This window comes from Oenanthe melanoleuca, chromosome 1A, assembly GCF_029582105.1.
Source record: "Oenanthe melanoleuca isolate GR-GAL-2019-014 chromosome 1A, OMel1.0, whole genome shotgun sequence".
In the NCBI taxonomy this organism is placed as follows: Eukaryota; Metazoa; Chordata; class Aves; order Passeriformes; family Muscicapidae; genus Oenanthe; species Oenanthe melanoleuca.
Window position 1 is genome coordinate 26101781 of NC_079334.1, and position 19111 is coordinate 26120891.

Sequence of the window (19111 nt, forward strand, 5' to 3'; positions counted from 1 at the left end):
CTGGTGAAAATGTAATTTTGCAATAATTTAAAAACCAAAGAAAACCCAACCCATAAACATTTTACTTATTCTCATGGTTTCATTTTCTTTTCTCTTTTAGTTCCATGTCCAAATTTGTATGGCCAGCTGAATGCTTTACAGTTCACCCTGGATCAGAGAAGTATTCTTTGGCTAAACCAGTTTGTGTTGGATTTGAAACAGAGTCTTACTCAGTTCATGGCCATGTACAAGTTAAATGACAATTCAAAATCAGATGAACATGTTGATGTAAGAGTGGATGGACTAATGTTAAAGGTACGATGTCGTTGAATTGGGTTTTGTGGTTCTTTGGAAGACTATTTGTTTTCTTATTCTCTTACAAATACCTAAATGAATGAAAAAATGCTTCTCTAAAAAACTCTGCAGAATATGAGTTTTTTGAAGACGGACATCTTGTTTCCTGTACTCCTTCATCTGTGACCTGGTATTTTGGTTTGAGTATTTGGGTGTTTTGGTTTTGTATTGAAGACCTGAGTAGGAGTACTAACAAATTATTTCCCTGTGGTCAGTGAACTTGATATAGCAGAACTAAAAAGAAATTAAGCATTAAAGTAAAAATAAATAGTGCAAAATTAATACTTGTACTCTGTATTAATGCAAGGGCCCTCCCTTATTTCTCTGTTTCTATTAAATCAAAACTCTTGTCTTGTTGGTGAATGTCCTAGACCAGAGAAAGCAGTTCATCTGAAGGTTTATTTCCTTCTCCAAAACCCATTCTCACCATTTTGTTTCATGCTGGCTGTTGGTGTAGTTCAGGTACATGAGTTCTCTGTATGCTTGTTCCAAAGGAGTGGTGCTTGTTAATGAAGCTGACCATCAAGTTTTTGCTTCCCTTGTCTTCTCCTTCTTTGTAAAAAAAAGATGATTGAGCAGATAAATTTCCCACCCAGTGTTTGTATTGGGCATTTCACTGTATGGTTCCCAAGACTCAGAGGTAAACAAAATGAGTCTTTTTAGTGGTGCCCACAGTAGAGTTTTCAAGGGTTCTAAAAAGTCAGCATATGGAAAGATGGTTATCTTTCTAAGTTCTTGCTACATCCTTAATGGAACTTTACAAGGATATGGTTTGTACTGAATTAAAATAGTTATTGAGAGCAAACAACTGGAAATCTGCAACTATAGATTGATCTGATACTGAATTACTATATTTGAATAGCCTACTAAACTACAAGAGGATAAAAGTATTCTTGTATACCTTAAAGCTTGATTCATATTAACCCCTGTTTTAGCAGCATTATTTTTATTCTAGCAAATGAAGAATTGATATTTATATATCATATAGTTAATTATTTTATTTATGTTTTTTTTTCTGAGTCCTTGTATTTAAGTGAAGAAGCTTCATTACCCCATCTTTAAGTGTCTTTAGGGATAATTTTTTTGCTCCTACTTTCTAGATTCAGAATGGAGATATTGTGATATAAGGCAGTGTCGCTGATATTAGCAAAACTAGAGTGGCCAAGGTTCATGTTAACAATTTAAGATTCAGGATTTGGCATAAAATATGTTCACTTTAAAATGTGCACTAAAAATATGCAAGTTAAATACCGTACTGAACTATTTTGTTGCTCTTTAGGTGTTGAAGTATATTATTATTTTCCAGATGAAACAAATATATTATGAATATTAGATAATTGTCAAAAATACCTGATCTGTATTCTGCAATGTTAAGAGTATTAGCTGCATTAGCACATCTAACTGTTTGCTTGTATCTTAACATAGAAATAAAATACTGTACTACTTGGTATGGTGAAAAACCTATCAGACATGCCAGATTGAACTCCCAAATTATAATTCTCTGTTTTTCAAAGCTGTAAGTTTGGAAACATTTTAAGAAACATTCTACCAAGCTGCTTGAGTGGAAGAAATGAGCCACTTCAACCTAATATAGCTGAACTAAATTTAAGATCTTCAGATAAGAGAAGCCTGAGACCCTTATGTTTTTGTACAAATATTGATGCCACAGCATCCTTCTTAAAAATGAAAGAGAACATAAATCACAGTCTGTGAGCTGAACTTACCTCTGTTCTGTGTCACTGTACTTGATTTCTCATAAAACTATAATTATATTCCTTTGTTTCAGCTGTAATGGCTATTATTTTGTTTCTTTAATTGTATTCCTTCTTAACCTATATATTTTTAACTAGTAAAAACGTGTTTCTCCCTTGCAGATCATCATCCCATTTGAAAACAAACCTGAAATTCATAAAGATCAACCTCGCGCACTTTCCATTCAAAGCTCAGAGATGATCGCTACGAATACCAGATGCTCACCAAACTGCAGACACTCTGATCTAGAAGCTTTGTTTCAGAACTTCAAGGACTCCGAATTTTTCAGTAGAACTTTCACCACTTTTCCTAAGTCCCCCAAAAATTTTAATCTTTTACATCCAATCTTCCAGAGACATGCTCATGAACAAGATACCAAAATGCATGATGTTTATAAAGGTTATATCATCCCAGAATTGAATAAGTATGCACTAAAGACATCTGCAGCTACTGATGTTTGGGCCGTGCATTTTTCCCAGTTTTGGATAGATTACGAAGGAACAAAAAGTGGGAAAGGTCGGCCAATAAACTTTGTGGACTCTTTCCCGCTTTCACTTTGGATTTGCCAGCCAATAAGATTTGCAAAGTCACAAAAAGAGTTTGTATCCCATAATCAGACAGCGTTGAACATTCCAAAAAGTGAATCTAGTGATCTCTCTAATAGATTGCAACGTAAGAAACTTTTAAAGGAGTATTATAGCAGTGAGATGGAGCCCTCAGCTAATGGCATTCAAATGTCTGAGACTTCAGAAGTGCTTTCTAAAAGCTCTTCCTCTGAAGCAGATGTACATGTTCTAGTCCATGTTCAAAAACATGTAAGCGTGCAGATCAATCACTATCAGTATCTTTTTTTGCTGTTTCTCCATGAATCTCTTGTATTGCTCCTGGAAAACTTAAGGAAGGACGTAGAGGCAGTGACAGGAAAACCTGCAAAACAAACAGATGTCTGCATTGGGATTCTACTGAAAAGTGCAGAAGTAGCCTTATTGCTCCATCCAGTGACTCAGGGAAACCTTTGTAAGTCCCCTGTTGAGAAAGAAGGAAGTCCCGTGGCATCCCAACTCTCCCCTGTGGGAAATGGGGAAACTCTTACTTCAGAGAGTAAATTAGTTGGTAGTAAGATAGTGGAATCTGGTATTACTAATTTTGGTTATGCAAATGACTGCAAGCCTGGGAATGCTGAAGTTAATAAAGGAATTCTAATAGATCCTCTTTTGTTTAAATCAGACAGCAATATGGATTTTCAGAAAGCAATGTCATTTTCTGATGATGCGTCAGATAAGGGTTTGGGAGACACAAGTGAAGGAGGAAGCAGTGGACTTTTTAGTAGAAGTGATTCAGAAGAGGTCTGCGGACCTCTAAGTGAGAAAAGTAGTTTGAATCCTAGGGATTTGGTGTCCATTCTAAATAAGAGAGAAGATTCTACTGAATTTTTCATTGATAAAGAGGATGACAGAAACATATTCTCAAATAAGCTAAATGAACAGGAAGGCACAACTGAAGGCTGTCCTAACCAAGTTGCTGACTTGGAAACAGAAACTGCCTTAGAATCTGAAGAGCTTGAAATCAACAAAGTGACTTCAGTTAAAATGTTTGCATCCCAGTCTTCTTCAAGGTATAGAAGATTTTAATACTAAATCAGTTTTCATACTCTTTGAAAGTATTTTGCAATCTTGCTGGCCACAGACTTCTAGAACTTTTAGCAGTCAGGAAGGGAACATCATAAGAGTTGGACTCAATGGTCCTTTCAGCTCAGGCTGTTCTGTGATTTTGTATTCTAGTAGATGAAAAATTTTAAAGCATATAAGAAGTTATGTAGTGTCCAGCATTCAGTGAAAGTTAAAATAAAGTGTTAGTTAATCGATTTAAGCAATTTACTTTTAGTTTAAATGTTAGGAAATATGTATTGAGCGAAGTATTGACATAAATACCTAGATGAATATATGTTGTTTCTACATTTACCTTTTCTTGTCGAAGGATTATTGAATAATCAGTTTTGGTTTGTTTATTTTTTTTTTACATTTTGCGTGATTTAGAGGAATTTTTAAATTAACTTCTATGTATTATTTAATTTAAATAATTTTAATTTAAATAATTTAAATCTTTATATTTTAAAAGTGCTAAGCCTAAGGAACGCTGCTCGTCCAACCTCCCTACATCATTCTCTGTTTCTTACAAAAATATGAAGAGAAGTCCTTCACAAGTCTCTCTGGATACCATCTCTATTGATAGTATGATGCTAGAGGATCATTTGATAGAGAGTGATGGAAGTGATAGTCAAAGCTTTCTGGAAAAAGGTAAGTAAGTTTAACAAAATATTTTTGAGCAATACATGAAAATGTTGTTTGTTATTAAAGTCATGTTTAAAAGGATTCCAGTACAGCAAATCCTGGATACTTTACAAGACTATTTCTGTTACCTCCACCAGCAATACCAAGTGTATTCATCATATATAATTTCAAGGGAAAGCAATAACGTGCGCTCCTTAAGCAGCACTATTTAATTTTAACATCGTCTAATTTTCCTCTGTTAAAGAAAATGGAGCATTGAAGTGCTGTATTGCAAATCTGAATTAAGCAGAACTTGTTCCTTGCCATGCTTAAAAACAACTGCTTTAGCTGCAGGTATCAGTGTTACACTTGAAATGGTCAAGAAGCTTTCATTTTAGAAGTGGAAGAAAAAGAAATGAGTTTTCACTAATGCTCACTATGCTAATTACCAGGAAGACAGGTTTGGTAGTCTCCTTGCAGCTCATCCCTTAAGGAGTAGTTCCTAGCTATTGACTGTCTAATAGCAGGTATTTGTCCAGTTTTTGCTCATCTGTGCATATACTGATGAAATAATTTTCCCATGTCAGGAAATAGAGTAAGAAGACATTATTGCTACCTCTTTTTTGATAATTTTAATTTGCATAAAGGCTATTTTTTTTCTGTAGGATTTCTCTACAGAAAGAAGAAGACTGCTTCACTTGCAAGCCTCTTATATATTTGAATTTTAGGAGTATTCCTGCATATGCTTATGTGGGAGTATGCTATAAAATACATTTTCCATTTTAAATAACCTTTATATGTCTTTTTAGCTTGTTAAACAATATCTAACTGCAGGTTAAGTATCTATGCTTTCCAGTTGTCAAGGAAACACTATCATGATTGCTATAATGAAAATATATGTAGCTTACTTCTCTAAACATACAAGCATCTGCTCTAAAGGCACTGTGCAGTATTTTAGATACACAACTTGGAATTATTTTTTTTCTAGATGGATCACATTTATATTATTTGATTTGGGAGACCTAAAAAATGCCTTCACAGTTTTTTTTAACAATGCATGTAGAGTGCTGTTTTGGGTTTGTCACTATATCCTGCTTTACTTTTGATTAGCATCTAGAGCTTACTTATAGAGAGTTCACTCTGTAAGAGGAATGGATTTGGCAGTTCAATCGTAAATATTTGTTTAATAAGCCATTCAGCTCATGTTAAAAAATGAGTCGATGTGTGCATACACTAACAGACACTGACTTTATTCTTAATGTAGGAGTGATTCAGGTTATGCTGTGCTAACTTTGCATTTTTTCTGATATATATATGAAAGGTATTACAGCCACAAACTATCAAAGCCCATCAGAAAATGTCCACGAAGGAGGCACAGTCATTGAAAATTGTGATGGGTCATCTCCAGATGCCATGAGTGCTGCTTCAGAAAATGCCCATGAAACTAGTGAAGAAATGGTAATATTGTATTCCATTAGAATACATGATTCTGTAAATTAAACCTTAAACCAGAACTAAAATGGCTCCTTTTAGAGGTGATTTTTTGATTCATTAGGAAAATGAACCCAAAATAGTAGTAAGGATGTTGGGCATGCATCTTCTGATACCAAAGCTGACTTAAAACTGCCTTCTACTTCTTTTTTAAAAATACTGCCACCCAGTAAACAGAGAAAAAGAGCTGACTACTATGCAGATAGCCAAAGTTTAGTTGCCTGTCCTAGCTTTTTAACCTGGTCTGATTCAGCACTGCAAGTGCTTGGTTGTGCTTATGATTATGCATAAAGTTGAATGCAGTTGTAGGTAATGTCAGATACCTGATGTTTCAGGTATCACATTGGTCATACGCCTTTCTGTCAAGAGTAAGGAAACTCTATCTCAGTTCCATGGCTTTTGTAGCCAGCTCTGAATTGGTGTCAGTGGGGTATAAATTCAAGTTTCTATCTTTGGACAGACTGTTGAGCGATCCATTATAAAGCCAATGTGTGCAAAAAGAAAAGAAGAAGAAATGAGAAAACTTCGTGTTTCTCTGTGAGAAGGGTTTTTGGATACAAAGGGTTGTTTTCCTTTTGTGATGGAAAAGGTTTAGACATACCTTACAAACAATAATCACTGTAAATTCATTTTATAATCTTATATTGTTTTATCTGGGTTTTGTTGACAGATGTCTGTTGTGGTTTTTCAAGTATTTGGTGTTAATGGTGAAATTGACATCAGAGGAGAAGACACAGAAATATGCTTACAGGTCAACCAAGTGATACCAAACCAACTAGGAAATATTGGTGTTCGACAATATCTGTGCAACAGAACTGTTGGTAAGAACTAACAATTCAGTGGGGTGAAATTGGAGCTGGAAACATTTGTTCTAAGTAAATAAAAATGCAAACACAGTTTTGTGTTAGACTAGCATACCTTTTATGCTGGTTTAGAACTCTGATTTTTTTCTTCATTACCATACATTAAAAAGGAAGAATAAATAAATGGAACTGTGTATGATCATGTGTTAAAAAGGTACATAACATTGAATTCTGGTCATTAGTTTGCTTTTTTGAAAATTAAGTGAGCTACATTATGTGCTGGTTTTGGCTGGAGTAGAATTAATTGTCTTCATAGTGGCTGGTATGAGGCTATGCTTTTGGATTTTGTTATTTCTATTAAACTGTCTTTGTCTTAAGCCACAAGTTTTCTGGCTTTTACTCTTTCAATTCTCTCCCCCATCCCACTGGTGGGGAGGGACTGAGAAGTTGCTGGCGGGGTGGAACCACAACACATTGCGTTGTTATTGTTTCATGAAGATGGAACTCCCTTATGACTCTAATAGTACTTTAGTTAATGTACCTTCCTTTGAAGGAATGTTTCTTTTTTTCAAGATCAGTTTCTCTAGATTAAATGACACACGCAGTTTAAAGAGGCTTATAATATATGGTTTAAGAAAATTTCATCTGTCTGAAATACGAGCTTTAAAGAAAGACAACGGTTTGGCTTGGGTTTTTTGTTTGTTTTGGTTTTTTGGGGATTTGGTTGGTTGGTTTTTTGTTTTTTTTAAGCTTTATACCAAGAGTGTTGTTTCATGCCAAATATTTTCACAGCTAGATCAACCAGTGTCTTGTCAGAGCTGTTCTTGAGAACAGAGTGCATGGGCATGAGTACAACATATACATTCTTTGCCAGAAAACTGAGTTCTCATGGACAAGGTGTTTTCCTTGGCATGATGTATTGGCGTGGCAGCTCATGTCACAGTCTGCTTTGCTCCCCTTTGCCAGCCTTCTACATGGATTGCTGGATGTAAGCTCTGTTGCACTGTAGGGTTTTTGGGGCAGATCCCTGACACACCTGCTTCTGGTTCAACTCCTTTCCCAGGAAATAGCTATAGCAGCTGTTGGCTGCCATTTTTTTATGCCAACCTTCTATCAGCATGGCTTTTGTTCAGGAGGTGCTTCAGCCTCAGAGGTGGTATAGCCTCTGATCCCTGACTAAAAAGCCCATTTACTGGTAAGCTGAGCTGTTGCCAGTAGCTGCTGACTGAGCAGCTGTTGCACGATGTTGTATTCAAGCATCTGAAGGGTAGGAGGAGGCCAAGCAGGGAGGACTCATGGCTGACCTTCAGTTCATACAGCAGGCAAATTGATGTCTGGTTATCTGCCATATCCTCTGTAAAAGCCAGAAGGAGTAAATAATATGAACATGCCACCTTCCTGTTCTTTTGTGTATCAACAATTCAAACCTCTCCTAATGATAATACTGATAATGACAGGCTTGTGCATCATCTAATTATATTGTGCATAGAAAAGGTATAATATGATTGGAATCTCCAAATACTTCCGCTTCCTTTCTCTTTCTGGAGGGTACCTGAATGGGTGAGCCAACAACACTTTTTTTGGCTTTTTATGCATTGCTGGTCACTTCTGTTCTGTAATGTACATCTTCTCTCCACTGATCTTTTCTCTCCACTGTGATTTCTGTACTGTCAGGAATCTTCTGCAGCTGCTGCTGCTTCCTATTCCCCATATTCATTTCTATTAGAACAAAAAGAGAAAAAGGTTGGAAAAAGCTTGAGAATCAGATTGAAAGAGACTCTTTAAAAGAGTTAACAGTAACAAAACAAAAATAAAAGAACAGGTGGGCAAATGTGTATGATAATATCCCAATGAAAGCAACCTTCCTCTTCAACACCTTTAATAAAACCTTCTCAAGGGCTGCATTAACAATTGAAACCAGTCACCTGAGGAACCATGCAACGCAGTAAATACTCAAGTTATAATTACAGTCTACAAGATGTGAAATGAAAATAACCATTTGAAATCTATTATACTGCTAATGCAGTAGATGTAAAAAGGGAAGAATGTGGCTAAAAGCTGGACTAAGTTGAGAGCTACATGGCAGCTGTGCAATTCCCTGCAGGGCTCGATGTAGGACTTCAACTTTATCTGGTCTTGCCTGGCAGCAAAACCAAAAGAAGGAGGGATGGAGTATGGCAGAGGTATTGTGGGAGGACTGTGCCTTTACTGAGATCTTACCATGCTGAACATGCTTGTAAGAAGGCAACAGCAGTTCACAGCTGTTCACAGTTCACAAATTTTTGAATGCATTTTTTACTCCATCTTCTCTTGATGTTGCCCCTTTCAGGTATCTGCAAGATAAATAAAATTGACTCAAGGCTGAATGTGTGGTGTTTTCTCTGCTCTTCTGTACTTTGGAACCTTCCAGCAGTGATGCAGGCACTCTTTTCAGGTGCACTCTTTTCAGGTGCAGAAATTCTTAGGGCACCTACTGCTTATTTCTTTATGTGGATGTGTGGGAAGTATATGGATACTAGAGGGAAACGAAGTTTCCCAAACAAGTTGCAGAGTTTCATTGAACAAAGTGGTTATTGTTCTGTCTGGAGAGTGTCCCTTCTTCTCCTGAGCTGCTGGTAGTTTATTCACTTCTGTCTGGACTGAGCCTAAAAAGATAGTTGATACTTGCAGTATGGTTTTGGTTGTCTGCTTGGTTTTTGGGGTGAGTTTTTATGGGGAAGAGGAATATGAGATTTAGCACTTCTTAAACACTGGAAAGATTGAAGAATGGAGCCATGGCTGTTGGTGTTGTGGAAACCTCTATTCACAGGGGTAACAAAGGGAGAGGTTCACAGCAGAGGCTGAAGGATCTCATGTTCATCTTGCCATTGGTCTTTTTTGGCCCAGATCGATAGTGCACCCATCTACCCTGACTCTAGTGCCACTAGATAAGTGCACAGGTCCTGACTCTACTGCTGTGCCAGGTCATCCATGAACTGGCACACTATACAGGAAGGAAGAGGAGCCCAATTTATATACAAATAGGAAAGCAAATCAATTACATTGTCAGGCTGCTGTAGCTCTAGGCAGTGTCTGTTGCATGATGAATTGACATAATTCAGTTAATTTTTCTAGAGTTGCTTTCTTGAGATATCTTTCAAGTTTCAATGCTTGTTTGTTCTGTAGTTACTGTGATTGTGCTTCTTGTTGTAGAGATAATTTCTGTAGGTCAGCCATCATAAGTGATGAGATGACTTGAGAATCCCACAGGGTAACTATTTTGTACAAGAAATGGTTACTGATAACCCCTCACCATCTGGTTACCTCAAATTTTTATTTTAGTTTACTTTAGTTTAGTTTATTATGGTTTTTAGAACTTTTAAATTGAATATTGCAATTGTCTTTACTGATTAAGGATACTGAAATTAACAAGAAAGTGACAGTTTTTTTACCTTCAAATTTATTGCCACTCAAGTAATGCATATGTGGTCATACTTCCTATCTGACTGCATTGCTGCTTATGGTTCCTAAGTCAGGAAGTTCAGCCTTTCAAAGAAAATATCTGCTCTCCTTAGAGAGAGAAGTTACATGAATGTTTTTCTGAATTGAAATTTAAGGACTTAGTGGAAAAGTATGCAAAATAATTGGTTTTCCATCATCAAGGCACCAAGGAAACACAAATTCTTTTTTTTAGATGCTGATACTTCTGCATTGTCCTTTCTCTAGTCACAGAGAAGTACTAACCCTTCTATGTACTCTGTATTTTTGTACTTTGAAGTGATATCCTTAGAAATTTGCTCTGAAGTTCTGTATTTGCAACACTGCCTTTTACGAATAATAACTCTATGGTACTTTTTGGAAAATCAGTTGTACAATAGAGGTGGAAATAATTTCATGATAATTGATTTTTTTTGTACACTGCAAAATTTTAATGCAAATTTGTTTTCTTTTTGCAACAGGTTCTGACTGTAAATCTGTGGCTGGACCTGTTAATTCATCACCTGAGATTAGTCTGAGATGGGAAAGCGGGCCTAGTGCTGCTGTACATTCCCTGCTAGCTGTAAAAAATGGGTTTCTTCAGTGTCATGTGGAGAACTTCAGTGCTGAATTTCTAACATCTTCTCTCACAAACATTCAGCATTTTCTAGAAGATGAAACTGTCGCAGAAGTGATGCCTATGAAGATAAAAGTTTCTAATGCAAGGATTAATTTAAAAGTATGTTAACAATGAGATACTTGGCTCCTCTAAAAAAAATTGTGTTCTTGTTTCTTTGATGATAAACTACTAATCTGGATACAGTTAACTTCAAAGAAACTGCTGTCATACTCTGAAATGACAGATAATGTTTAGATAACACTAAAACAATTTAAAAATCCATAGATTTGGTTAGCTCTGTGGTATGCCTGGAGGGGAATTATCTGCATGACCAAGCTATTTGTATGAATTAATATTTTATACTTTTTCCTCCTCTCCCAAATCTTTCTTGTAGAGTGACAGTGTCTGGGAATTTTACATGTAAGGTAGATAAAGCATCTAGAGGCACAATGTGGATTTTTCTGCTTGGGCTTTTTTGCTTAGCAAAGGATAAAGTTTTCTAACTACAAACCATGAATTTTAAAGGTTATTTCTCCTAGTTGGAGGATAGTTCTTGCAATGAAAGTTCTGTACACAATAAGGAAAAAGGTTATGGAATTCCAGTATAAACCACTTGAACACTGTTACTTACAACCCAAATTTCATGTTCTGCTCTACCAGAAACAGATACTAAACAACACAAGCATTTTTCAGCACCACATCTTAAAATAGTAACATTAAGAGGACACTTCTGCTCAAGTCTCCTAGGGGACTTTCAGACATTTAAAGAAGATAGTAAGTTCTGTGCTGCACAACCACTGAATATAAAGATAAGGACACTTTTCTGGGGGGTGTAGAACAACAGAAAAACAAACAGACATAAAGATAATTATTATATTGCTTTGGACAGTAATAATCACCCATACAAACTTTGAACAAGGTGTGGATTGGAAGAGCAGCTCCAGTTCTACATCTGGGGCTAGGGTGTCTTGATTCTGCCAAGACCATTATTGACTGGAAAGTTAATTGTCTTGTGTTCTACTCAAAATGCATCAGTATTCCTTCCCTCAGTGATGCAGCCCTTCCATCCCCTGAGGATTTTTGGGTACTCTTTTAGAGCTGTTCCTCCTCTACAGGATTAGCATAAGCATTTCCTGTAAGAGCTGTGGATCTGTTCCTCAGATTTCAATGGATCACGAACACAAATGCCCAAATGCAAAAAGCAAAGTCTTTGCATATAGTCATTTGCATTTAAAACTAGGATTGTGCTGGTTTATTGGCAAGAAATCAGACTTAAGCAAAATGTTCCTGAGAAAGCAGCTGCTTGAGATGGGGAATGTACAATAATAAACTGGCAACAAGATTCTGCTTGGCAGCAAAAGCACCAAAGTGCTCCCTCAGCAGTACACACAAGTCATGGTGAAGTTACCCATGATGGTTGACAAACTGTGAATTTGACATAGAGGTGATTCATTTCTGTAGAGTTGTTGGGTATTACAGAGTGAGAAGATATGGTTCAAATGTGTGCTGCATTGCCTATTCAATGCAGTATGTTCTTTTATTTCTTCTACTTGAGACTTGATGCAATGTGTTTCATGGCAAGGAAGGAATTTAAGAAAGATTATTTTATTGTTTGCATTTTCTGCTGCAATCTCAATGCTGTTTCAGGAAACTTTGGAAGCTATATCTCAACAGCTTTCTTGGTACACATTTAATGCTGATATGTATAGTTTCTGATTATACTGGCTGCGTTATTCTGTTAGACAGGGATAATGAACTATAAAGACTTCCAGGAGAGATCCCAGAGAAGTAATTTGGGAAGTTTTCTCTTCTGTTAAATACACTAGTATAACTGAGCTGCAGCTGGTGTCATCCCAAACTAAATTCTGAAAAGACAAAATCTGCTCAAGAATGATAGCTGCACCCATTCAGTCTTCAAATAGTTCAAGGGAAAATCAGATACTATATAGCACAAGCTTCTTATCTGTGACTCAGAGAGCTCCTGAGCTAACAAATGTCTTGAGTTGGGGTATAATCTTATTGAGATGTCTGTAAAAACACTTTGAAGTATTTTAGTCGAACTATATATTGAGTTCAGCAGACTTACTCCAGAGATAATATTGAGCCTTTAATATGATCCCTGGGGGGAAAAAATGGAGCCAAAGTTTAGTGGAGATCCTGTTAGAAAATTCTGCTCTGAAACATTCTCTTTCAAGTTTCATTAAACCCACTTATGTTTAAATAAATATCCTAATTATTTATTTTGATTTCCTTGTAAACTCTTCTTTTATTTTGTGTATTTTTTAGGATGACAGTCCACGCGAAAATCTTAAGGCATCTGAGCTGGTACCCATAAAACTGCATATTGACATACTCTGGATAGAAAGAAATGATGATGGCACTTTTCTCATTAGAGGTTTGTATGTTTCTGCACCTTGATATCTCAATTCTATAATCCTATTGTTTTTTACTTTGTGCATGTATGTGACTAATTATGAAAATATAATGGATGATAATTTGTGTAAACTATATTGCCATATGCCATAATTCTAAGTGTAGTCACCTTCTTGAATAGTGTATTAGCTGTGATAACCCACAGCTGAATCAACCTGTGAGAAATAAAAATATGCTTATAATGTCATCAGGATATGCTTCATTCACTTCACCATGATAAGTTTTGTTGCTACAAAGCAAACAAAAAAATTACCTTTCTTTAGAGATTACCAAGGTGGTTACCATCTTTGTTGTTTTGTGTTGCAGGTAGTAGTAGAAACTACTGTAAAACCGTGACCCTGACTTCTTTCCTTGATGTGCAACAGTGTATTTTAACAGATGTTATAGTGCACTTCAGTTACAAATGCTAGAAAGTTTCTTTGATGCCAAGTAATTAAAGTTATTTTCTAATTTAAAAACTTGATTCTGCCAGTTTATCTCACTATATTTTTAAATGTAAATGCAGTCTTCAAGAGACCTGGAGACAATATATTAATAGCAATATTAATAGCAATATTAATAGTTCTCAAATTTCTGATTATTCAGAGTGCATATTCTGGGTTGATGATACAGGTCGGTATAAGAATGTGTTTATTTTCTTCAGCCTAGAAGTTACATATTGTTTCTTTCTTCCTCTAAAAGGTTATGAGTTTTAATTAAATTTTATTCTTTAATTTAATTTTGAGAGGCAAATACCAATGTACTTAATATTCCAAGTATATTTGTCTTAGGTGGGTTTAATTTTGTACTGATAAGAATAAAGCTTAAAAATTTTTTTGACAAAACCCTTGCACACCATTTCTGTAATACAGACAATCAAAAAGTAAATGATGTGTCAAAGATGAAGAATTCGAGCGGTACGTTGCAGCAAGCAGTGGGATCTGTTGAACGTAAAACACAGGACCAAGCCACGCAAACTGCTTGGGAAACACCCAGACCTTCTAAATCAAGCAGGGATTCATCTGACTTCCTTAAAAATGAGGTATTAAGAATTCATTTTGACTTCACCTTGTCCCCTGAAAATTCTGTTACAATCATTATTCATCATAATTGTAAGGCTATCTGGGGGTGGGCCTGTGATACACTTCTGTTTAGAAATCTGTTTGAGATGGAAAATACGGATTGTGGATATTATAGTGTGGTTCAGCAACTTAATACTCCTTCCTAAATAGTGTAATAATACACTGCATGCTGACTCTTTTCCTTTACATCAGAGGGAGTTTTATAAGGGAGATTTCTTCTACCCATCTCCCTCATTCCTTTACAACACAACAAGGGCCTTGGCTGTTTGGTCAGACCCTTACTGATCTATCAGTCATACTCAGATTTTGAATGGATGATGACAGAATCCACACATGAATTTGGCTGTTTTTCTTGCTGGGTAAGAATGTGTTCCTAGAGATCAGAATCTTGGGTCAGTTCCATTCCACTCCAGAATGGAAATGGCATAGCTGAAACACTGGCTATCCCACCTTTTGAGCTAATTGTATCACCTCTCTCCATGTTCTGTATTCACTGAGAATCAGTTGCAATTGCTTCAGCTTCAACGAACCTGTGCCCAGCAATGAATGGGAGCACTCTGTATTTTAAAAGTTACTGTAATGGAAAAAGTTGTCAGTATGGAGTTAAACTAATAGCTTTCTTTTCTAACCCAATAATTTCAGCTTATTGAAGAAAATGAATGTCTCAAACAGGAACTAGCCAAAGCCAAAATGGCTCTTGCTGAGGTCCAAATGGAAAAAGATGCCCTGCTTCATCGCATGAAGAAGATGAATGTTGATCATCAGTAGGACAGTGTTCTCTTGGTGCTAAGCATCATCATCATAACTGCAGGTGGTGGTGGCACCTAAAATACTGTCTGCAAATCACTTGAAAATGTGGGGTTTTTTTGCTTACAAAGTTTTCTCATTACAAAAAAAAGTTTGTGAACCAGGGACTATTCTGAAATTATTATTAAACATTGTAACTTTTCTCAGCCCATTTTAAACTGAAATGACTTTGAAAAAAACAGTTGATACTGTACTTTATGAATTTACTGAGGAAAAAAATCATATCATCTACTTTTAATATTATCAAAACGAAATGTTATTTTTAAAATATTTTCTGAAAAGTGGATGGTTTAGCAATGAAAGAAGGTGCCTGGGTACATAAAGTCTGCGTATTTTGCCTCACTAACAAAAGGTGTACCTCTCTTTCTAGGTTATGTGTTTGATTGTTGCCAGAAGATATCAATACAAGAGGTTACATTTGCACTATGATGATACAGGCTAGATTCTCTAGACTAGTATAGCTACTGAAAATTGAAACACCAGCCCTAAACTGGCCCTACATTCAGTGTAATTTGCCCCGAGAGGATTTCAAGTATAATCCTCTGGTGCTATAGAGTTCCATATATCCTTCCCATGTGCACTCCTAAAATAAAAACAGTAAATGCTGGAGAATTTAAATAAGAGGGCATACTACTGGACCTTCCTTCTGTGAGAAGGTCTACTGTATCTGTACAGCTGATGTAATTTAGACGTTTACACTTTATTTTTCCTTTCTCTGTAAAGAGGATATAGCCCTGATATAGGATCTGGCCCTTTGTGATAGGTGAGCTTTGAGCCATTTTGCATGCATGTCTGATACCTGCACAACTCACCAGACATGCCCAAGGACTTGGTTCAGTGTATTTAAATTAGTAATGCCAGTGCTTGTGAGGGAGAAAAATCCTATTGGGATTCATTAGTTGTATATTGCTATTTTTTTTTTTTTTTTAAATAAAAAAGCTGTAGAGAATCACTTAATTACCCAATGAAATTGTGAGATTACATGAAATGTAATTATACAGTTTAAATTATGGGTGATTTGTACAAATTGAACAATAATTTTCAGCTAAAAACCGGTACAGATGAAAAAGTAAAAAAGCACAACACTGTAAAATAGAGACTATAAGAGTGTGCTTCTAAACAATTTAGGAAACAATGTACAAAACCATACATGCCTGTAAGAGATTGTCTTTACTGGAAGTAAAACTGACTGAATAATTTAACTAGTGACCTTGAATCTGACAAATGCAGATCTTTTAATTGCTACCACAATTGTTTCTGCTCCATGGGATGTTGGAGGGAAGTTCTGTTTGTAGATAAGCAAACAAATCTCAAAAAGTATTTAGTATCCTGTGGTTTGACTTTGCATATTCAGGTTGTCAAATCACTTTTTAATTAAAATGGTTTTCATTAAAACTTTTTGGAGGACAAATAATTTGCACTGCTGGAAATAGTTATTGAAAATGTGTACATTTTAATCAAGAACTCTGTGGAAGAACTGGTACAGGCACTATTTTAAAGCCTCCTGTATGAAACCCTAGTTGAAAGTCTTAATGCCCATGGAAATGTTTATTTTATTATCCTGGATTAGATGAAAAAATATACACACAGTGTTTCTATTAGAGAAATTAAATACTTGTTTTTGAATAGCTATATAAGACAGTATTAAATATGAGTGGTGCAATTTCACGTAAATATAATGTCAGATTCAGGAGAGGAGTTCTCCTTTGGTTTAACTCTGGTTCGTACTGTTAAAGTAATTCTTCTTTGGTTTATCCTTGCCAAGATCTAGTTGGAATTATTCTGAAGAAGGAATGTATAGAGTGCTTAGTAGCATGTTGCTAGAATATTACATTGAGAATTATCTAATTTTTAAAAAGAAATAAATAGCAATATCAAATGCCTTGGTTTTTTTACTGCATAAACTAAAACTTGCTTGTTTTGAGAAAAACCAATTGCAAACCAAATCCAAAATAACAGCTCAAACCAGCCCTTCTCAATACAGTTGTTGAAATTCAGAGTATCACTTCCTAGCACTTCGTTATAACTGAATACATTTCTACTTCATGGCTGTTGTACATTAATGAACATCACATGTGGACAGTTCAGAGGAGATGGGTGTGCCCTTTTCCCAGGCTTGGTCACTGACTCCTTCTGGCATGTGTTGTTCCAGTTCTCACTGCAACTCTAACTTTGTTGGTAAGCATCAGTTTAAAATGAAAATTCTGTGGCCTTATAAGTAATATAATACTTATAATTAAGTATTAGTTATAAAAGACCTGGTGAAGAGAGTTTTTTAGAGATCATACCTGCTTGGTCCCCTTCTGACTAAATTCTTTATTTCCCTGTTCCATTAGCCATGCTGTTTGTACACTGGCTCACTTAGGAAATTATTTAGGAGTCTTAATTTGGGATCACAAGTGATCTCTAAAGGATAACTGCTAGCTGCAGAAAACTTCCCATGTCTGCCATGATAATGGTTACCCTTATTCAAAATAATTTTATAATAAATGTAAGGAGAATGTGATAATAAAGACTTGTATCAAGCATCTCCAATTCCAAGAGCAGCAAATTTATGTAAGTATTGCAGAAGGAAACTCCCTGCAGTGAGCAGATTTCAGGTAAGTAATGGTGGACACAATGGTTTCTATATAAAATAATGTGCCCGCATTGGTCTAGTTCTTAAAACATTCATCACAAAATGCTTCAAGTGGACTTTCAGCTCACTGTTGTCATCTGCACATTTTAGAGCGTACATCAGATTCCAATTCAGCTGTTTGGTATAAATGAATGTCTTTTTCTCTACTGCTGATATGTTAAGTAGCAATGAAATTGTGGGCGCTTGCTGTGAAATCCACTAATTCACCCCTCCCAGTAGGGAACGGAGGTTTTTGACAGCCCAGCAATACAACCTTATCTTTTTTTAATGCCAACCCATGCCACTTCACTTCTGCTGACTGGCTTCTGAAGAGCAGCCCCATTTCCTGTGCCTCACTGTGAACCCAGTGGCAGGCTTTGAAGTGCTGAAGCACAGCTCTCGTGCTGAGGCTCACCCCTGGCTCCCGCTGGTGCAGCACTGAGCAGCGTGCTCAGCTCACTCCACTGATTTCTCTGGCAGTGCCCTCCTCATCTTAGTAACAACAGGAAACCTGAGAGCACAAGCAGCACAAAGATCATGCTAATCGGGGTTAAGGGATGCAAAACTTGGATAGGGATAGGAATAGGAATAGTGCTCTTTCCTGGAGGAACAAAGCTTTGCTTCTCAATAAAATTAGGAAAAACCATTAAGATTGCTGGTAAATAAAAGCTGTGTACTTAACAGCTGTTTACAGTTTTAGGTATTTTTAGCATGATTATATAAAAACTTAATTAAAATTGTCCCGATTTTAGAATTTAATGAAGATATTTTTGAACGCTTTAATATTTCAATAACTTTTTTGCAACTCTCAGCTTGTCAAATACTATAGAAAGTTTTGCAAGTATGTGTCGTGCTACTTGCTAGGTGAAACAAGTTGCAGGAATTAAATTTTCAAAAATCAACTAAACTTTTGATAGCATGTGTTCTCTCCCAAAATAAGGGGTAACTTCTGCATCCCAAAGAGATGAATCTTTCATATTACCACCTAATTAAATGGGTAGACAATAACTTTGTTTAAAGGTCATTTTTTGGCTTTGTCTGCTATTGCCCAAGCCACTCCTAAGCAGTTGCATTAAAGTATCTGCATTTTATTATTTCTTCACTATCTCCTTCCTTTCTTTTTGTTGCCATCACTCATTTTAGTATGAGTGGAAGTGGAATATATTTATTTCCTAAAGCTTTCTGACATGTAATCTCAGTATTAAATCTTAATGTTGTTTTAACAATCTCTGAAAGGATTGTTTTGGAAGTAAAAATAAGATGTACTTATGGCATATCTTCTTTGAGAGTAAGATGGCAGTGTGTGGAGCATAATGCATGAACTGGTTAATGCAGTTTTCCTAGGACAGAGTCTGTTTGAAACCACCATGATTTAATTTGAGTTAGATAATTGGTAAGTATTTTAAACATTTGACAGTGGACAAATGAGCGCTTCGGAAGAGGTAGCCTCTGTAAACTTATCTGTGGAA

General features: G+C 36.0%; 1 protein-coding gene across 7 annotated transcripts in view; it reads left to right on the forward strand.

Moving 5' to 3' along the window:
- The window catches only part of BLTP3B (bridge-like lipid transfer protein family member 3B), a 46858-nt gene extending 29954 nt beyond the window's left edge, over positions 1–16904 (forward strand). For 6 of the 7 annotated variants that reach the window (XM_056514486.1, XM_056514476.1, XM_056514496.1 and 3 more), the window contains 9 exons: positions 101–294; positions 2208–3700; positions 4204–4382; positions 5677–5813; positions 6517–6667; positions 10588–10844; positions 13011–13119; positions 14009–14178; positions 14861–16904. In XM_056514486.1, the coding sequence (XP_056370461.1) occupies positions 101–294; positions 2208–3700; positions 4204–4382; positions 5677–5813; positions 6517–6667; positions 10588–10844; positions 13011–13119; positions 14009–14178; positions 14861–14986 (2816 nt within the window). In that variant the 3' untranslated portion in view covers positions 14987–16904. Of the gene's footprint in view, positions 1–100; positions 295–2207; positions 3701–4203; positions 4383–5676; positions 5814–6516; positions 6668–10587; positions 10845–13010; positions 13120–14008; positions 14179–14860 lie in introns of those variants that run through there. The other variant, XM_056514530.1, reaches the window with a different exon arrangement.
- The last annotated feature ends 2207 nt before the right edge of the window (positions 16905–19111 follow it).